This window comes from Pteropus vampyrus, unplaced genomic scaffold, assembly GCF_000151845.1.
Source record: "Pteropus vampyrus isolate Shadow unplaced genomic scaffold, Pvam_2.0 Scaffold543, whole genome shotgun sequence".
NCBI lineage: Eukaryota > Metazoa > Chordata > Mammalia > Chiroptera > Pteropodidae > Pteropus > Pteropus vampyrus.
The window spans coordinates 604,493-624,737 of record NW_011889324.1 but is presented as its reverse complement, the minus strand read 5'-3'; the positions used below and the strand labels follow the sequence as shown (position 1 = coordinate 624,737).

At 40.0% G+C, this 20,245-nt stretch overlaps 2 protein-coding genes across 6 annotated transcripts in view; both read right to left on the bottom strand.

Moving 5' to 3' along the window:
- XKRX (XK related, X-linked) overlaps positions 1 to 11,005 on the bottom strand; it is a 123,997-nt gene extending 112,992 nt beyond the window's left edge. Inside the window, exons 1-4 of one of the 5 annotated variants that reach the window (XM_023525256.1) lie at positions 10,925 to 10,990; positions 10,166 to 10,220; positions 9,413 to 9,766; positions 6,528 to 6,734 (exon numbers count right to left, since the gene is read on the bottom strand). In XM_023525256.1, coding sequence (XP_023381024.1) covers positions 6,528 to 6,640 — 113 coding nt within the window. In that variant the 5' untranslated portion in view covers positions 6,641 to 6,734; positions 9,413 to 9,766; positions 10,166 to 10,220; positions 10,925 to 10,990. Of the gene's footprint in view, positions 1 to 6,527; positions 6,735 to 9,412; positions 9,767 to 10,125; positions 10,221 to 10,924 lie in introns of those variants that run through there. The other 4 variants (XM_023525257.1, XM_023525255.1, XM_023525258.1 and 1 more) reach the window with 4 other exon arrangements.
- NOX1 (NADPH oxidase 1) overlaps positions 1 to 15,396 on the bottom strand; it is a 175,768-nt gene extending 160,372 nt beyond the window's left edge. Inside the window, exons 1-4 of the mRNA XM_023525254.1 lie at positions 15,119 to 15,396; positions 14,720 to 14,885; positions 10,925 to 11,093; positions 10,166 to 10,220 (exon numbers count right to left, since the gene is read on the bottom strand). Of these exons, the coding sequence (XP_023381022.1) occupies positions 10,166 to 10,220; positions 10,925 to 11,093; positions 14,720 to 14,735 (240 nt within the window). The 5' untranslated portion in view covers positions 14,736 to 14,885; positions 15,119 to 15,396. The remainder of the gene's footprint in view (positions 1 to 10,165; positions 10,221 to 10,924; positions 11,094 to 14,719; positions 14,886 to 15,118) is intronic.
- Positions 15,397 to 20,245: the final 4,849 nt, after the last annotated feature.

Genomic DNA, 20,245 nt, shown 5'->3' with positions numbered 1-20,245 from the left:
CTTATACCTCTCATTCAATCCATTAGGAAATCCTGTTTTTGTTCTATCTTCAAGATATATCCACCTCACTGCTACTACCACTGGTCTACACTATATCTCACCTGAATTTACTGCCAACAGCCTCCTAACTGGTCTCTCCCTGCTTCTATCCTTCCCAAATAATCCATACACAATATAACAGCCAGAGTGAGCCTATTAAAAACTTATATCATATTATGACATTGCCCCGATCAAAACCTACAATGGCTCAGAGTAAGAGCCTCAGAGTAAGAGGCACTACATGATCTGGCTCCCTATTAGCCATCTTACTTTATGTGCTACTACTCCTCTGGGTGTATTTTTAGTCCCTTCAAAAAGCCTGCCACACTCCCAGCTTAGGGCCTTTGCCATGGGTGTTCTGTTGCCAAGAATGTTCTTCCCTCAGATCTCTGCATGTCTCACACTCTCACTTCCTTTAAGTCTTAATTCTAAGGTTTCTCAATCTTGGCACTATTGTCATTTTGGGGTGGATAATTCTTTGTTGTGATGGGGCTGTTCTGTGCATTGTAAGATGTTTAACAGCATCCCTAACATCTATCCACCCCTCCTCCACCATCACTGTGCCTGGTATCTCCAAATTCAGAGCTTTTATGAGTTCATTTTCTACTGAGAAAAAAACACTCCAGTCTCCTTCTCATTCTTGGTAGAATGGGGATGTTTACCAGTTTTATGTCCGGACTTTTTAACCAAACCCTGCTTTTTAACACTGTTCTCTGCCTCATCTCTGCCTCTTCCAGTACCTAGCACCTTCAAGTTTGAGTCTTCCCTAGGGTTGTGTGAACAGATAAGCCTTACATCTCATCAGCTCTCCCTTTGTAGGCAATCCAGATATAGCTTCCTTCATCTTCGTAAGTCAGTTGTCACTCCAATCTGCTTTCCATCTTCTAAGACTTTACTTAGCTTATCTTTTTTGTCTTTATCTTTGTTCTTTCATTTATTCATTCAACAAATACTATTGAGTACCCACAAGTGCCAGGCACTATTCTAGGTGCTTAGGATACAATAATGAAGAAAATATTCCTTCCCTTGTGAAACTTAAATTTTAGTAAGGGGAGACATTTTTTTTTTTAAAAATGCAATAAAGTAAATTATATGGTATGTTAGAAGTTGATAAGTATGCCTATTGTCAGGACTTAAAGTAGCATTTCGATTTATACAACAACATTGGTGGCCAGATGACAATGAAACCATGTCTTCATATTTGAAATCTATAAAAATCTCAGTCATATGTCAGGAAAGAAAAAAAATACATTAAGAGACATGCAAAGACCCTAAAATTTTACTTCCTCAGGAAGCTCATGGAGGCCATACACCAGCCAAATGAGGGTATAAACCAGAAAAATAAAGACAGGGATCTAAGAAACAAGGGAGACAAGACAGGAGAGCCACCAAAAGAGTCCCAGGATAACAGCTACACAGAAGGCCATGGAAGCCTAGGCTGCAAAATTCCAAGAAAAAGGTCTTCAGGGAAAAAAAATGAACTCAAGTTTTAAGCATATGGAGAATATTAATGAATGCTTGACAAAACTCTTACAGCACCTGGAAAAAAATTAGCATTAGGTTCATAGAAAACTAAGCTGATGGAAAAACAAGGTAATTATTCATGCCAATAAAAACGAAAAGTTGTAAAATCCATTATACCAAATAAGACTATGTAGCTATAAAAGATGAAGTATATTATTATATGAAAAAAACAAAGTGCAGAACAGTGTCCATATTAAGCTACCTTTTAGCTAAGAAAATGGAGGTACAAATATCTTTTCATTTATTAAAATAAGCAAAAATGAATAAAGCCTGTTACCCATAAGAGGAAGAAGGAAACTGGCTAGAGGGAACAGAGGAGAAAGCTAGACCTCTCTAAATGTACTTTTATTTTGTAGACTTGACTTTGAAACCACATAAATATTTTTAAAAATTACAAAACAAAATTTAACCAAAATGGAAAATAAAAAAAATAAATCCCTAAAATTTAAAGCAAACAAATAGGAAAAAAAAAAAACCTGTGTACCAAGTTAGTGGCTTAACTACAAAGAATTATTTCAAGAGGCACAATAATCTGACAAAAAGAACTAGAAAGAAATCCTGAGCTCTTTTCAGTGATCGTTTTTGAGTAATAATATTGGTACTGTTGAGGAGGAAAAAAATGGTGGAGAAGATACAGGCTCTGTTCACCCCTCTGGTGACCAAATCAAAGTTGTGACAGAATAACAGTAGCAAACAGCAAGGAAAGTCGCCTGGGATGTAAACAAGCCCTACAACTAGGGAGAGAAATAAGAAATCACCCTGCAATGGGAGGAGCTAGGGTGGGGTGAGGACACGAGCCTGCCCAGTCTTGAGCAGCTGAGTGGGACAAAGGCTGCAGCAGTGGCAGATGCCTCTTAAAGGGGCTGTGTCCGTAAGCGGGTTTTCACAGTGATGGACCTGCTTGCTCTGAGCACCAGCACAGGTTCAGCTGTGTAGAGGGCACCAAGGACTGACAGGGGGGCAACTGAGTTGTCTGAGGGCCGGAGGTGAGGCCTTCTCATGGGCAGAAATGCCAGTGACATCCATTGTTCCTCTGTTGAACCCTCTCCATCCCAGTGTGCAGATCCAGTGCCGCCATAGCTGTGCCATCATCAAACTGGTTGCTCCGCCCAGAGGATTCCATGAAACTCCGTCTCCCCCAACTCAGGGCCCCATCCAAGCCACATCCTCGCTGAGCAACATCAAGACTCACGCTAATGGCAGCTGGCCTCGGTTTCTGGTGTGGCCTTTTGAGGCAACTATAAGCACAGCATCTGTGGATTGCTTGCTGAATCTCAACAGGTGGCCCTGGAGGGACATAGGCTGGGGCTAAACTTGGCCTGCAGCTGAACCTCTCTCAGAACTGGGCCACCGGACACCTACTATACAAAGCCACGCTAATATGACCGGGATACTTAGGAGCTTTGCTTTGTATACAGAAACAGACACAGAAAGGCAGACAAAATCGGAAGACAAAGAAGCAAAAACCATATGAGAGAACAGAACAGGATCCAGAAATAATGGAGTCAAGCAATCTAACAGACTCTGGGTTCAAAACACTGGTTATAAAGATGTTCAATGAACTTAGGGGAAGTATAGATGAATTCAGCGAGAACTTTAACAAAGAGATAAAAAACATAAAAATGGAAATGGAAATTATAAAGGGAACCAGTCAGAAATGAAAAATATATTATCTGAGATGAAGAGTATATTAGATGGAAAAAACAAGAGTGGATAAAGAAGAGGATCGGACCACTGATATAGAGGATGGGGAAGCCAAGCATACTCAATCAGAGAATGGCAAGGAAAAAAAAAAGCCAAGGCTATAATAATAATTTAAGGAACCTATGGTACACTATTAAATGTAAAAATATCCATGTCATAGGGGTACATGGAGGAAAACAAGACGTTCAAGAGCTATTTGAAGAAATAATGATGGAAAATTTCTCTCACCTGGTGAAAGAAATAGACATACAACCCCAGAAAGCTCAGAGAGTCTGAAGAAATAGGTACCCAAAGAGGCTCACGCCGAGGCACATCATAACTAAAATGCCAAAGGTTAAATACAAAGAGAGAATCTTAAAAGCAGCAAGAGAAAAGCAGTCGCCTACAAGTAACTGCTTATGGAACACCCATAAGACTGGCAGCTGATTTCTCAAAAGAAACCATGTGGGACAGAAGGGCTTGGCACAAAATGTTCCACATGATGAAAACCCAGGATCTACAACCAAGAATACTTTATCCAGCAAAGCTATCATTTAGAGTCTAAGGACAGATAAAGAGCTTCCCAGACAAAAATAAGCTAAAGGAATTTATCACCACCAAGCCAGTATTACAGGAAATGTTGGAGGGGCTTCTTAAAGAAAGAAAGACATATATCAAAAACAGGAATAAAAAATGGTAATAACTACATTCCTATCAATAAATACCTCAAATGGAAAAGAATTAAGTGCTCCAACCAAAAGATAGAGTGGTTGAATGAATAAGAAAACAAGACCCCTACCTATGCTGCCTACAAGAGACTCACTTCAGATTAAAAGACACACATAGACTAAAAAGAAGGAGATGGAGAAAGATATTGCTTTGATCGACCTAGAGGGTACTGCGCTGAATGAAATGGATCAGAGAAAGACATATCGCATGATTTTATGTACATGTGGAATCTAAAGAACAAATAAACAACAACAAAAGTAGTAATAAACTCATAGATACAGAGAATATTTTGAAGGCTACTAGATGGGAGGGGGTTAGGAGGTGGGGAATAAAGGAAAAGGGATTAAGAGGTACAAATGGATAGTTACAGAATAGACATGGAGATGTAGATTGTAGCATGGGGAAGATGGTTAATAATGTAATAAATATGTAAGGAGGAAGAGGGGCATTATATTTACTGGGGTGACCGCTTTGTAAGTTATGTGGATCTCTGATTACTAGATTATACAACTGAAACTGGTATATTATTGTATGCCAATTTTAATTGAAAAAAACTCATTGAATTGTATAATATAAATATGAGCAACTAATTGTCTATAATATGTTAATAAAGCCAGGAAATTTTTTTTTAAATATATTGGTACTGCTAGTCTGAAATTATGTGTATGTGTGTCTGTATGCAATTGCATTAACGTTGTCAGGACTAAAATTTTTATTGTAAGAGAGAAGAGAAATAATCCCTAGCTCTGTCTACTATGAAGGCCTTGAGACATGACCAACCCTATATAAATAAGTACTCCTAGCACCCATACTGTGGCTTCCAAATACCATTTCCCACTAAAAGAGACAAGAAATGATTGATCCAGGACTCAGGCTGAAAATAGACTTCGATGTGCTAGAAATACCATTTCAGAAAAATCAGGGCCATCTAGGGCTCTGAGGCAACTTTAAAGCGGTTCCAATTGGCCAAAAATGGAACAACCTGAATACCAAAAATATAGTATCTGCAGTAGACTGAAACATATCAAGCATGTTAAAAAAATCCATGAGTTCATAATGATATCAAAACAAATTTAACTAATCATCTTTTGAGCAATGTGAAAGAATCGAAGACTTAGTTTACCCTGTATTTCTTGTATGAGCACCCCAAGATAACCAAATAGTTCAGTGCATGCTTGCTCGCTTGCGCGCGCTCTCTCTCTCTCTCTCTCTCTCTCTCTCTCTCATTATTACTATTACAATTAGCATCTGCCTTGTATCCAAGTACCTACTGGATTGGATCTTAAGTCCAGAACAAATTTTACAGGGAAGAGCAATTCATCTGGATAGACATGGAGGATAGAAGGTTGCCCAACAGAAGATGGAAGGGCTACAAACTTGAGTAAATATTTCAAAGAGGTATTCATTTACTAAAAACTTGATAAGCATCCACTATGTGTATGAATCTGTGTTAAATGCCAGGCTGTAAAGATAAACAACACACAACCTCTGTCTCCACAGTCCAGTGTAGAAAGCAGAAATGCACAACAATGCAATATGGTGTAACAAGTACTACAACAGGAGATATGCAATGGAAGATGCAGGAGTACAGAAGAAGGGAATCCCTACTCAGATTGAGGAGTCAGATAAGGTTTTCTACAGGATCTGCAGCTTTAGAATGAATCTTTGAGCATAAGTAGAAGCCAGGTGAAGAAGACTGAAGGCATTCTAGAGTAGGAGGGAGATAACCTGGCAGGATAACTCTAGTTCAACATGAATGGAAAGAGGAAAGCATGTGAGGATGTGGCAGAAGAAGAGACTAGGGACTTATCAGGAAGATTCCTAAGTGCAAAGGTAAGGAATTTTAAGTTTATTTTAAAAGCTATTGGGCAATTACTGCAGAATCTTAAACAAGAGAGTGGTATAATCTTATTTGCATTTTAAGGACAGTTCTGGCTGCAGTGTGGAGAATAAGAAAGGTGACAATTTCTAGAGAACGATCTTATGAAGGGAGCTGTCTTAGCAGGGAAATCATGGAGGTCAAGAGGTGTCCTATCAGAAGGCACCACTCAAGTGTTATAAGTCTGAATCATTAGGAAGGTGGGTGCTGGTAAGAATTTATAGGTAATAGAGTGTTAGTTGGGAGTCCTGTTCAGTCCTCGCAAGTAAGGTTCTTGCCTTTTTTATTTAAAGTTCCATGAGGATAGGCACCATGTCCATTTGACTCGCCACTGATCCCCAGCACTTAGCAAAAGCCCAACACATAGTAGGCACTCAATAAAAAGTGGGTGCGTGAAACAGGATATAAAAATGCCTCAGATGCTAGCCCTGTGATGTAGACACCTTATCACCACTCCTATATCTCTCATGTTTCTCAATTCTGTTCCGCTAAAAACACTTGCCTTCCAAATATTTCAGACACCTGCCACTTGATATACTGACCTCATCAGTATCTCTCTTTCCTAATACTTCTCTCTTATTAAAATTCCTTGGATGTCTGACATTTACAGCATTGGACACAGTTTTCTCTCCTCTCCACCCTCCCTGAAACGAAACATTAACGTTTCCTCTACCTTAAGAGGTATGCTTTCAGAACAGAGTCCCTCCTCCCCTGTAGCACTAGAAGCAGCTCTATTATTAAAATGTCAGGGACGCTGCTGTTCCAGACTGCAACGCCACAGGTCATCTTCGACCAGTCCTTGTTCCTTAATACCTGTGCCACTTGACTGTGTTTCTCGGGGATGTTTTTCAGATGCTCAGACTATACACAGATGATGTTCCTGTTTATGGAAAGAAAAAGAATTTGATTTATATAGTTTTTTTTTTAAGTATTATTTAGAAGAAAATGTCTGGCAACTCAAATTCCCTCCTTCAAAGAGGTATATGCAGATATGCAGAAGCAAAGTACCTACTTCAACCTCAAAGCCATTTTTTGGAGAAAACCCATTTCCTAGTTTAGCCATTAAGAAGCTTATTCTTCATTGAGCGAGTCCACAATATTTTCTCTCATGCCACAAAGGAGCAATATGACAATGTCTGCTTTCTGTTCAGATTTTAAAGAGGGAAGTAAAATGTAATGAGATTTGTTTTTCTGTTACTGAATAGAATGTTGACGTCATATACTCATTTAATTCTGCACACAGTGGCGGGGGGCGTGGGGGGGGCGGGCGAGGAAGCCTAGTGCCTGCCCTAATGAACTGTAGTTTAAGGGCATATGGATATTAAACAGTGTGACTAATATAAAATGATGGTGTTTCAAGTGGATTAATTGAAAATGGGCAAATGGAAAGTTCAGGAATGGAATCTGGGAATGGATACTGGAATTAAATCTTAGAAATATGCCATTGTGATTTCCCTCGTCAGCACTCACTTCCCCTACCAATTTTTTTAAGGTAGATTTATCACAGAAAGCTCTAGTTTTCAGGAATATGTGGATGTAAAATAGAAAAAGCAACTCTAATAAGGAGGAGACTGCTCCCAGTATGAAAGTAGCACAAAATGATGACTACGATGACAACGACGATGAAAGCAGCAGCAGCAATATTAACATTTACTAAGCACCTACTAGGTTTCAGGCTTATGGCTTTTAGAGGGAAAAAATGACTACCCACCGAAAAGTGTCCACAATTAACCTTGTGATTAAGTTTGGCATCAAAGACTTCCAGTTCGACCTTCTCCTTGAAGGCTACCATGTTTCCTACTCCTTTCCACTTCCACTGACACTGTTCTCTGTGCCCTTCCCTGGCCTCTCACTCCTTGGTTTGTTATTTCTACTAGTCGTGGCCTTCAGCGGACCTCTCCAAGTTCCCAGATAGTATCTTACAGTCTTTAGATTGCCATCCAGACCTTGGTTGACAGAGAAGGTGGATTTATTCTGGTAGCCATCGATGATAGGTTGGAGAACACAGAAGGACAGGAGAGAGACGACAGGTCAAATGAAAACAAGGAGGACAATGATACAGGAAATGAAAGAATGTTCTCTGGGTGAGGACAAATAAGTGATGCCTGGAAGCTATGACCTAGGTGAAAGTCCATGGCTGAGAAGGTCAAGACACTCCATAAACACTCCATAATAGAAAGGAGCTCCAATTTTGCCATAAAGCAGGTGTCAGCAAACTTTTTTCAGTAATGAGCCAAGTAGTAAATAATTCTAGGCTTTGCAGGCCATATGGTCCCTGTCGCGACTACTCAACTTTGCCATTGTAGTGTGAAAGCAGCCACAGACAATCCATTAACAAGTGAGTTTGGCTCTTCCAATAAAACTTTATTTACAAAATCAAGCAGCAAGACAGATGCGGCCTATGGGCCATAGTTTGCCAACCTCTACCATAAATTAAAATTTGCCTCTCTGAGGCCTCATTATGTTTGCAATGTTGGAATCTTTCTAAGGAGGTAGTAGTGTAGTGGTTGAGAAAGTGGACTTTGTATCAGAAAGGCCTGAGTGTGAATCTCAACTCTGGCATGTTCTAGATGTGTGTCCTTGGGCAAATTACTTAAGCTCTCTGAACCTAATGTCTTCATCTGTAAAATGATAGTGCCTACCCTTCAGGGTGATTATAAATAGTAAATGAGACAATAATGCATACTTCTCATTTAGCATAAGGCCTGGTCCCCAGCAAGTAACCAGAAAGTACTCGCAGATATTATTAGCTACTAAGGGGACTCAGTAGATAAAAGAGAGGGAGATGAGGGCTTATAGAGGATGTAATAAGATAGAGAAGACAACAGAGCCTGTCTGATTTGGGTGCAGTGTTCTCACTTTGACTACATTGAGGTAAGAATCTAGTCTTTGTAAAATTTTCTTCTGAGCTTCAAAATTCACCTGAAAAAAGAATATAAGCAATGAAACAAAAGACTTTTGCAATATTACCTCAAAGAATGGAAAATGAATAGGATAAGAAAAGGTTGTCTCACAGATTCTTGGATCATGGTCTCAGCAGATAAAGAATCCAGAATGATGGAACAGCAACAGATCTAATAAGGTATTGGGAAAAGGTCAAAAGTGAGCTCTTGTGTAAGCTCATCATTTTATCTGACCTTTCAGACTGAATACTCAAGCTGTATGTCAGCGCTGTCCAGTAGAACTTGCTGTGATAATGGAAATGTTCTATTTTGGTGTTACATTCTATGTAATATGGCAGATGCTAGCCACGTATGACTACTGAGCACTTGAAATGTGGCTTGTGTGACTGAGGAGCAAAATTTTTAAACTTATTTAATTTTAATTTACTTAGTACAGTCACCTCAGCCATAACATAAGAGTTCTTTCATCATACTATGCAAAATTACACAAAAGAAAACACAGGGCTCATGGGAAAAATGAAGTTGGGCACAAACATTCCAAAACTTTATCAGTAATACACACAGAAAAGATAGGAATCTAATAAAAATAATATAGTTTTACATGTTTAAAAGGTTAAAAAATGTATAAATACTACAAGGATGGCACTTTGCCAACCTTGAGCTGTTCTTCATAGCTCAGCCTCCAGAGTGGCATCACAATATCGGCCAGTCTTGAATAAAATAATTCAGGCACTTCGTTCATTACATAAATATGTACTGAGAACCTACTATGCAGAAGTACTTCCTGCCAAAATTTGCTTGTGAAAGTAGCTGTCCACCTGTGACTTATCATAAAGTAGTGAAAGGAGAGTCATGAGTGGGATGGAAAGTTCTAATGGGTGTGGCTCATCACACACTCAGAGAACTGAGAGAGCCAGTAGATGTCTGAGAGGTGAGTGTGTGTTCATTCTGTGGATTCTCACGCAGCTCAGTTCAGCTGGGTGCAGTTTCTTTCTTTCAGCTCATGTTTCTGTGGAAGAAATCACTGCTAAGCAAATGTGAAATTTGCATTATATTCAAATTGTTCCTTAATGCATCAATCCATTGGAACACATTTCTGTTTTCAAAACAAATATTATAGCAAAATTGACTGTATTTAAATTTAAATAGCCACATGCAGCTAGTGGCTACTGTGTTGGAAAGTGCAGCTATATATAAAGCAGCAAGAGCACTCACTAGTCACACACCCAGAGCTATAATAAAAAAGCAAGGAAGAAAGGAAACAGGTATTTATATATATGGCTCTAGAGTTTGGAAGACATACTGACCTAAAGTTAAAATTTCAGAGTCATTAGCATATTGAGTTTAAGGACCCATAGGGGCATTCACCTGAGGAATGGAGTTGTGAAGACTTAAGCTGGGTACCAACCTTGAGCTGTTCTTCATAGCTCAGCCTCCAGAGTGGCATCACAATATCAACCAGCCTTGAATAAAATAATTCAGGCACTTCATTCATTACATAAATATGTACGGAGAACCTACTATGCAGAAGTACTTCCTGCCACCATTTTCTCTGGTATTTTTCTTATTATTCAGAAGACCTAACTCTCATGCTCCTGGGGAGATAGAGTCTGGGAGAAGAGCCCATTTTGGTGCTGTCTACTTAACAAAGCAGAACAGATGGGCAAACTTAATATAAGAAAAATCCAGATTTATCAAGAGGTAATTAGTCATATTACAAAAGGCTTCACTGTTGGGTTCCTTTAAATAGCTCACCTCCCTAATGCTTTTAAAATATAATTTGATTTAGAAAATACATTTGTTGCATAAAATGAGGTATATTTGTGTTTGCATGGCTGCAATGGGACAATTCATTTCTAATCTATCTAATCTCTCTCAAGGTCCCTGGTTTTCAGTATACCTGCCCTGGACCTTTTTAGAAACAAGGTCCCAGTTTAAAATCTCCTTTCTGAGAAAAATATACCTAAAGGCAAGGAGAATATTTTCTGCAATCCCAAAGCATTTCCTCAAACATTTCTCAGATGTTTCAAGTTTGCCCTGGGTAGTCTACTTGAGGCGCCCTTTTGAATCCTTGCATTACCACATTAGTTACATCAGGAATATAGAATTTCAGTAGGCCCAGAGATTCAGAATTGCTAAGGGGAAAAGACGTCAGCCTGGGCCTTACCTTTCCTGCCAGGAACCATCTAGTGGTCCAAGGTAGCTTGGTTTCTTCTGACTTTTTCGTCCTCTTTGATACTTCTTGACGATCTCATGAGTGAAGTTTCTCTTCCATGCTGAACCCAAGAAGAGCTGTGGCCAACATGGAGGTTTTCTGGAACACCAGGGGAGCAGTCCTAGTTTGGAGAAAAGACCTACTCTGGAGAAGCAGCATCTCGGGCTGTGCATTGGGACTCTTCTCTTAATATGTGGCACCCACACAAACACTGAGATTCACCTGCATGAAAAGTAGACAAACAAAAGCTGGGAAGAAGAAGCATACCTCCCAAACCCCTTCATTCATTTATAAACCCTTATGGATGCCCAGCACCTAGCATGATGCCTGGCAAAGAGACAACAATCGGTAAAAGCAGGCCTGCTGAGCCGAACTCAACTATTGCAGGTTAGACATTAGCTTAGGCTCCCAAAATTAAAAGATGAGGAAAATACAGTCTTTGTCCTCCAGGAAAGAGTTCAACTCTCTGGATATACTTCTATAGCCAGTCTTTTTCCATATTCTACCCTCCCACCCAACAACCAACCAATTGACTAGTTTTCAGGAAGTGCTTACTATGTGCAAGGCACTGTGACACATGAGATACTGGAGGGGTTACAAAGGTTACAGTCTAATTGAAGAGATCATTTGTAGACACAGGAAAATATGATAATAAATAACATGATATGCTTGATTCCTGATGAGTGCTCAGGAAAGGCTTCCCAGAGCATGTAGGCCTTGCACTAGGTTTTAAAGGATAGTAGGAAGGTGAATCAGATGTTTGGAGGACAGTGGCTTAGACTGATCTGGCTAAAGCAGTAGTTAATTTTAGGGAATAGAGAAAATAAAGATGAAAAGTTACATTAAAGTGCTATCTGGAAGGACTTTAATGCCTGAATAAAATATCAATTCTATTGTGAAGGCAACAGTGAGTTGATGTAGGCTTTATGTAGAGAAATAAAGATGAAATAGGAAGGCTACTAAAAAGCAAATTCATGTTTGAGGAACATGTTTGAAATGGTAGGGAACTAAGCAAATGGAAACGTCTAACAAGTAGAGAAGCAGTAATACATGTCAGGAGAAAAATCAAGGCTAGAAATTTGGTCAAGTGTCTATAATAAGTAAAAGCTGTAAGATGTGTAAAAAAGAGTTTTCAAGAGAAGAGCAAAAGGCCAATGACTAAACCTAGAAGAAAGGCAATATTTTGAGAACAAGAAGAGATGCTAGTGACTCAGGGGAACCAGGAGAATGCTGAGGTTGGAGGCCAAAGAAGATGCCTTTCAGGAAGGCACTGACACATCCAGTAAGTCTGAAGTGAAAGAAAGGGAAATTGGGCATTGAGAAGTGGCAGGCAGTAGGGACAAATGAAGGTTTAAAATCTCAGGCGTGCAGACCCTAAACTCAGGCAGACTTGGGCAGTCCCCCGGCTCCTCCACTTACTAGCTAGTTGGTCTTTACAAAGTTAATCATTCTCTCTTTTCTTTATCTGTAAAATGGAGATAACAATAGTAACTATCTCATATGGTGGTTGTAAGAGTTAAATAAAGGATAATAAAAAGTACTTAGATGATTAAATAGAGATGATGTTTGCAAAGCTCTGAGTACAGCGTCCGGTACCTGGCAAAAACTCGATGTGTTAATTATAACTGTCTTGATGTCTAAAGACAATATGGGACTGAGTAGGGGTAGCAATATTGAAGGAGGGGAGCAGGGGGAAGAAACAGGCATAATTCTAAGGAAAAAGCTAGAAGTTAGAATAGAGTGGGACTGGGGAGATAACTTTGGAAAGAGGAAGCAATCCCTCTTCCTCCAGAACAGGACTCTGTGTTGTTGCCCATTTACCTTATGTTGCCTGATTATTCGTTGCTATGGAACTTTTCTGAGTACCCAGGACACATGAATGAACTTGACCGGATACCTTACTAATCTGCCGTGAAAGTGCCTTTTTGCCTTTGCCCTCTATCTTGGATCTCATCTAAATGTCAAGTCATACCTTAATTCAGAATGATATATATATATATTTAAAAGTCCAATGTATGTAATAGATTTATTAACTAAGATTCTTCCATGGCTCCCACTGTTACTGTGAAATCAGTATGCCATGATCACTAGGTCACTTAGAGGATGCTGACACGGGTGCTATAATATTTAGCCCATTTATCAATTTGTATGTTTACAGAGCACTTTAAAAAAGTAACTGTCACAATATGGAAGCATTTGGGGTAGGGGAGGATTTCAAATTTCTAACAGAATAAATTTAAGCTGGCCCAGAGCTCAGTTGGGTGATAGCACCCTCCACACAATCCCCAGGAAGAAGCAAGACATTAAGAACATGGAGTTTGGAGCCATGTTCTAATCCCAGCTCTACTTCTCATTAGCACTGTGATATTGTGCAAGTTATTTGAGCACTATAAATCTCAATGTCACCATCTATAAAAATAGAACTGATGACACCTACCTTTGAGGGTTGTGGTGAGAGTTATACAAGCTCATATATATAAAGTGCTCAGGACTGTGCCTAAGACAGCAAGTGTTCAACATGTGTCACTGCCCTTCCTTAGGCTCTGATTTGAAACATGCCACTTGACTTCTTTGTGCCAACATATCCATTCTGAAAAACTGGAGAGATGTAATAGTGTATACATACACATGGTGTGAGGATAAGTATGATTATGTGGGAAACTTAAAACACACACACATACACACACACGCACACACAAGCTTTTTCTAACCTTCTGCATTATTGTCTGCTGGAGCATAGTGAGCTTAAGGCCTCAGCTGGGCCACCTGTCAATACTACGAAAAGTATATGACCTGTGACAGGCATTTTTCCAAGTCGAGACAAATGTATGTACTTAATATTTTTAAAAAAGCAAACTCCAGTGAGAAAAGTGAGTGAAGAGGCAGGAGACAGAGTAAAGAATGTTTTTTTGTGGGGGGGAAGCCCAGTCAACAGGGGGAGAGAGTGGTGCTACTCCAGATGGGCCCTGTCCCTCCAGCTGGCAGGAAAGGATGAAGTATGCTACAGGTTCATTTGGAGGTTGGCAGAAGAGGGAAGGGGGAGCTTGATAATTTGAAGACAGCTATCCCTATCCCACGATATTTAGAAGTTTTATGTGTGGGTCCTCTCACTGGTGACTGCCACCATGAGACCGTGCTCCACTTGACCTGTATCCCAGCAGAAGGCCCCTTGTCCACCTAGGTTTCTTCCACCAAATTATCTGATATGGTTTAAAATAGGATCTTACTATTTCAGGGTACCAACCAGCCATCTCTCCTGGTAAAGAACCTTTCATCATATTTTGTAATCTCTGTAATGAAATATATTTTTCAAGGGAGCATTGTAATAGCAGTCAAAGTGAGTTATTTTCTGTTTCATGTCAGAGAGGGCATTTGTTCACAGAAAAGAGTATTTTCTTTTTATAGTTTTTCTTGTTTTAAATAAATACTTGAGTTTTAAGAAGTCTGTGACAATTGCTCTATTTCTGCCTTAGGAATTGATCAGAAAGGGATCCAGGGTCCAGAGCTGCTAGACAGGAAGGTAGACTAACTCTCTACGGATGGAATGGCTAATCCTGCCTGAAATGCTCAGAGTTCAAATCAGAGACTAGGTGGGAGGTAGATTCGCGCAGGGCTAAAGATCTGCGGGTGAGCAAACTGATCACCCGCAGGAAAGTCCTGCTTACATTCTCTGTTCACCCTTTAGTTGGCCTGGCTCCATACATGGTTCCTGGCTAAATGAGACAGACAGATGGGTTTACTGCTTGCCTTGACTGCAGACCATCTTCGGTCAGGTGCTTCCTTCGACCAGCCCCTTCACAAGCCCCTCCATTCTCCTCTTCTTTGGGCAAGTTCTGCCCACCGCGTCTTTTGGAAAGGGTCCACTAGGAAAGGCTACCACTGAACTTGGGCGGGCTGCAGGGCCAGGGGAGGCCTGGAAAGGGAGGGTGGAGGGGTTGAGGGGGCAGGTCAGACCACAGGTGGACTCACGGCTAGAGGCGACATTGTACAGCCAGCGTTGGATCTGGTCGCGCCCCCGTCCCCACCCCCGCCCCGCGGGCAGTTTGGCGCAGTCAGCAGTTTTCTGCATGGTAAGAGTTAAATCGTGTTTTCTGGGCTCTCCATTTAACCCCCTTACCTTTGTAACCAATAAATCCTCTTACAAACCTGAGGCGGCAAACGAAAAAGCCTGAATTGTTGCCGCTAGGGAGAGTCACTTCCTGGTGCACTGGGCGCCTGGACTTCCGACGCACACGCAGGCAGCCTAGGGCGGGCGCAGCGGGACACGCGGCTCCTCCCAGGCGGCCCACTCGGGGCCGCTAGTCTCGGGGAGACCCTCTCCCTACTCTGCAGGGGAGCCTTCTCTAGAGACCTTCCTCAAAAGCATTCATCGCCCCACTGCCCAGCGCCTTCCCTCCACAAGTTCTTCTCCCCTCCCTTCTGCTCCCCCCCAGTTCCCCAAGTTCTCCACCCTCCCCGAGACCCCGCCCATCGCCTGCTCTTCTCACTGTCTTATTGGTGGATCTGGATAAACCTCAAAAATCACGTAGACGTTCACACTACTGCGTTAATAGTGCTGCCCATCTCTTCGCGGCTTGTGCTTTAACTCTTTCAGCGAAAAGAATAGTTTATAAATGGTAGAATTGCAGGCATCTGATCCATAATGGGTTGGAAGATTGGGAGATGAGGGAGGTTTTCTCAAATCGCAACCGTTTGTCAAAGTCAGCCCCAATTTGGGGCCATAGGCTTTTTCAGAAATTTGTTCTCCCTCTATTTTACATTGTATCCAAAAAGTATTATGTTATTATGACAAAGTAAACCTGGTTTCTCAACTGGATCCCAGGCAAGGCTACTAAATCCTAAAACCTCAGCAAAAGAATGTTTGTCTTCAACTACAGAACTCAGAAGGAGGCCAGAGACCACTAGTTCATTTACCAGCTCCTGGACTGTACTCAATGATTCCTCTGATTTTTTGAGAGGTAACGAGCCCAGCCAAATGAGTAAGATAACGTTAAAGGATGTACACATGTGTGTGCTATAAAAAATTATTGCTTTAATGGTCTAAAATTTACAGTAAAGTGAACCTATATTTAATGACACTTGACTTGTCTGCCTAATAGTAATTGGGTTTAAATGGAAAGCACTTTATAGTCAACATTTCAGTTATGTTGCCTGTTTTGCCTGTTTTGTACTAGGCAATGCATTAGCCCTATTAAGTACAGCAGTATATTAAACATGGACCAATACCTCAAATAACAGTAAACGTTAAGTCAGCTGGACCAAGGCTCAAAAGCCAGATCTGCCACTTATAAACTGTGTAAACTCGGGCAAGTTACTTAATTGCTCAGTGCCTCAGTTTCTTCATTTGAAAAAAATGTCTATAATAATTGCACCTACCTCACAGTCATGATAAAGATTAAATAATTTAATACATGCGAAGTGCTTAGAACAGAATAACCACACACAATAAATGTTAGCTATTATCATTCAAAAATTGTGTGTGTGTGTGTGTATACACATGCATGCAGACAAGTGCATACCTTTTCAGAAAAGATTTTACTTCCCATTCTAAAGGCTTGAGCTTGTAAATGCTTGACTCAAATTGTGGCCTCTTCCTAATTGCTCTCATGGCTCTTATGCAAAATGAGTTCCAACCACTGCTTTGAGTTTCTTAGCCTACGCAGCTGTAACAAGTGAAACCAGGCTACAGAATGCACCTTTGGTTCTCTTTCCCCTTTCTCTTATTTTAATCCCCTCTCATGCAGATAGCCAGCTCTACTCGTTTCCTTACCTCTTCTTCCCCTTTCTTCTCCCAGTTCGTTTCCGCGCCTTTGTCATTTCTCATCTTTTTCATCCTTCGTTGTGCCTCGCACAGAGCCAGGTTCCCAGAAGGGGCTCAATAAATATCTGATGAATTGAACTGAATCCCACCTTGTCACCCATTCTGAGCATCCAAGCAAACTCATTTAAAGCAGGTCTGTCATTGGAGAAGGCAGAACCCAGAGGGTTAAAGAGAGAAAAGACCTATTAGAATAGTTATAATCAATAGAACAAGTAACAACAAATGTTGGAGAGGGTGTGGAGAAAAAAGAACCCTCGTACACTGCTGGTAGGACTAAAAATTGGTACAGCCACTATGGAAAACAGCATGAAGGTTCCTCAAAAAACTAAGAATTGATCTACCATATGATCCAGCAATCCCTCTACTGGGTATTTACCCCAAAGACTTGAAAACCCATATCCAAAAAGACATTTGCACACCGATGTTCATAGCAACATTATTCACAGTGGCCAGGATATGGAAGCAACCGAAGTGTCCTATGATAAATGATTGGCTAAAGAAGCCAATCATATATACAATGGAATATTACTTAGCCATAAGAAGGTACCTATATACAATGGAATATTACTTAGCCATAAGAAGAGATGAAATACTGCCATTTGCGACAACATGGATAAACCTTGAGATAATCATGCTAAGCGAAATAAGCCAGACAGAAAAAGTCGAAAATCACCTGATATCACTTATATGTGGGATATAAACCTAAAAGCAACAAATGAACAGGACAAACAAACAGAAACTCATGGACATGGACTATAGACTAGTGGTTACCAGAATGTAGAGGATGGGGGCAGGGGGGAGGTAGATGGAGTAAAGAGGGTCAAATATGTGGTGACAGAAAGAAATCTAACTATAGGAGGTGAACACACAGTGGAAATATATATATGCCTTACTGCTACAGTATACAGCTGAAACTTATTGAATTTCGTTAACCAATGTCGCCATAAAAATAAATTAATTTAAAAAAATAAAAATTAAAAAAAGAAACGAGATAAAGGAAGCTATAATGTAATCATTTAGCCATTAATTTTATGTTTATTTAATCTGATAAAGCAGGTTCTTCTATAAAAGAGAAATTATTACATTTGTAAGAGGGAAAAGAAATACCCATATTATAGAAAAGGTTAAACTCTTCAACCAGAAAGTTAACAAATGGACATGTCACAGGTGCTAATATTGTTAAATTAAACAAGAGCTGAAAACTTTTTGTAACTTTGTTATTAGCAAACCAAATCACAACAAAGTGAAGTCTCTAGAAATTTGTCAAACATTCTCATTTTGGTCCAAGCAAAAGATTTCTGAAAGGCCACAGCACTAGCTCTCAGAAATAACATGTATTAAAATCACTTGGCAGTTAGGGCTGGTTTGGTTCCATTAACTACAGTACTTCCTGCTTTGGGTGTGCTTTCCTTCCATTTAGGACTGTGTTAGAGGCTATGAGGGATAGATATACAGACCATGCCCTTGAGATTGTGTGACCTGATGTGGAGATAAGACACATAAAGTGAGAATACACAATAATGGGCTTTGGTAATTCTAGGATAGCATTGATCTTCTTGGTAGTCAGGGAAGGATGAGAAAGTGGGGAGTTGAATGCATAGTATTTGAATAACCTATAAGGAGAAGGGAGCTGCAGCATGAAAACAGGAATGAGCAACAGGTGTCCAAGGCTCTTGAGGCAGGTCTGACTAGATGGGAGAGTGGTTCCAAAGTCATTACAGATCCAGCTGATCAAATCAATAGATCTGGGAAGATAATAAAGGGCCTTGAGTGCTGGGATGCGGGGTTTGGTCTAGTTTTCGGAGCAATGGGCAGCTAATGAGTTTTTCATGAACTGTTTCTGGAAGAGAACTCTAGGAGCTCTGTGTAGGTTGTATTTTAGGGTGCAGTGACCTGGAAGCTGAGGGAGACTGCCGTAGTTATCCAGATGGGAGGTGCGAAATCTTGTACTAAAGCAGGCCACACTACATGCTGCAAGCGTTTCTCAAAATGTGGACAGGGGCCCATCTGCAATGTAATCAGCTGAAGTGATTATAATAAATGCAGGTTCCTGAACTCCACCTGACACCTAGGCAATCGAAATCTCAGAGAGTTAGGCTCAGGCATATCTGGGTTTGTAACAAGCACCTCAGGTGATACCCATTCAAATTTCAGCCTTACTGCCATGCAACAACTGAAATTCCAGATGAATTAGTTAAAGGTCAAAAAATCAAATCATAAAAGCCCTAAAATAAAATATAGATGACTATGGTAAAATTTGGACATAGGAAGACTTTCCAAACTGAAAGGCAGTAGGAAAAAAACTACCATGTAGGTAAATTTTACTACATAACCCTTAAAAACTTCTATATGACAAAATATAATTAAATTAAACAGAAACAACAAACAGAAAAAAATATACAAGTATGGCAAAAGGTCATTATCTTTATTATTTAAAAAGCTTAAGTAAACTGATAAAAACACCTCAATAGAGACAGATGCTCTCACACATTACTGACAGAATTGTAAATTGACACAACCTTCTCAGAAAGCATTTAGAATTAAGAGCCTTTAAAAATTTCAGACCATTTGCCCCAGAAATTCCACCTCTAGGAATCTATTCTAAGGAAATAGAGATGTGGACAAAGATATATGCCCCAAGGGTCTCACTGTTGAAAATAGAAAAAACAATAATTCATAAAGATCTATGCACCCCTATATTCATGGCAGCACCATTTATAATAGCCTAGTTATGGAAGCAACCTAAGTGCCCATCAAGAGACAATTGGATAAAGAAGTTATGGTTCATATATACAATGGAATATTAGCCATTAAAAAAATGAAATCCTACCATTTGCAATGACATGAATGGACCTAAAGGTTATTTTGCTGAGTAAAATAAGTCAGACAGAGAAAGATAAATGTCATATGATTTCATTTACATGTGGAATCTAAGGAACAAAAAGAACAAACTAATCAAAAACAGACTCACAAATATAGAGGACAATCTGGTGATGGCCAGAGGGGAGGGGGATTAGGGGGCTGGGGGAATGGGGTGAAGGGTTAAAGAAGTACAAATTAGTAGTCGATCTATAGATGGTCACGGGAATGGGGAGCACAGTATAGGGAATGCAGTTAGCATTAATATAAAGGCTAGATAGAGAGCCAGAGGAGAGAAAGAGCAATTAAGGGGATCATTTTATAAACTATGTAAATGTCTAACCAATGTACTATATACTTGAAACTAATAAAATAAAATTTATTTAAAAATAATAAAATAATTGAGTTTGTAAAAAAAAAAAGCACCCTCAAAGTCCAACATTAGAAAAATGGGGAATAGTTACATAAAATATGGTCTATAGACTAATTGTAAAGCCACTAAAAATTACATTCATGATATGGTGTTAGAAGTAGCATGTCATTACCTTTAGACTGTGAGGAGTGGCTGGTAGGAGGCATAAGAGGGGGCTTCT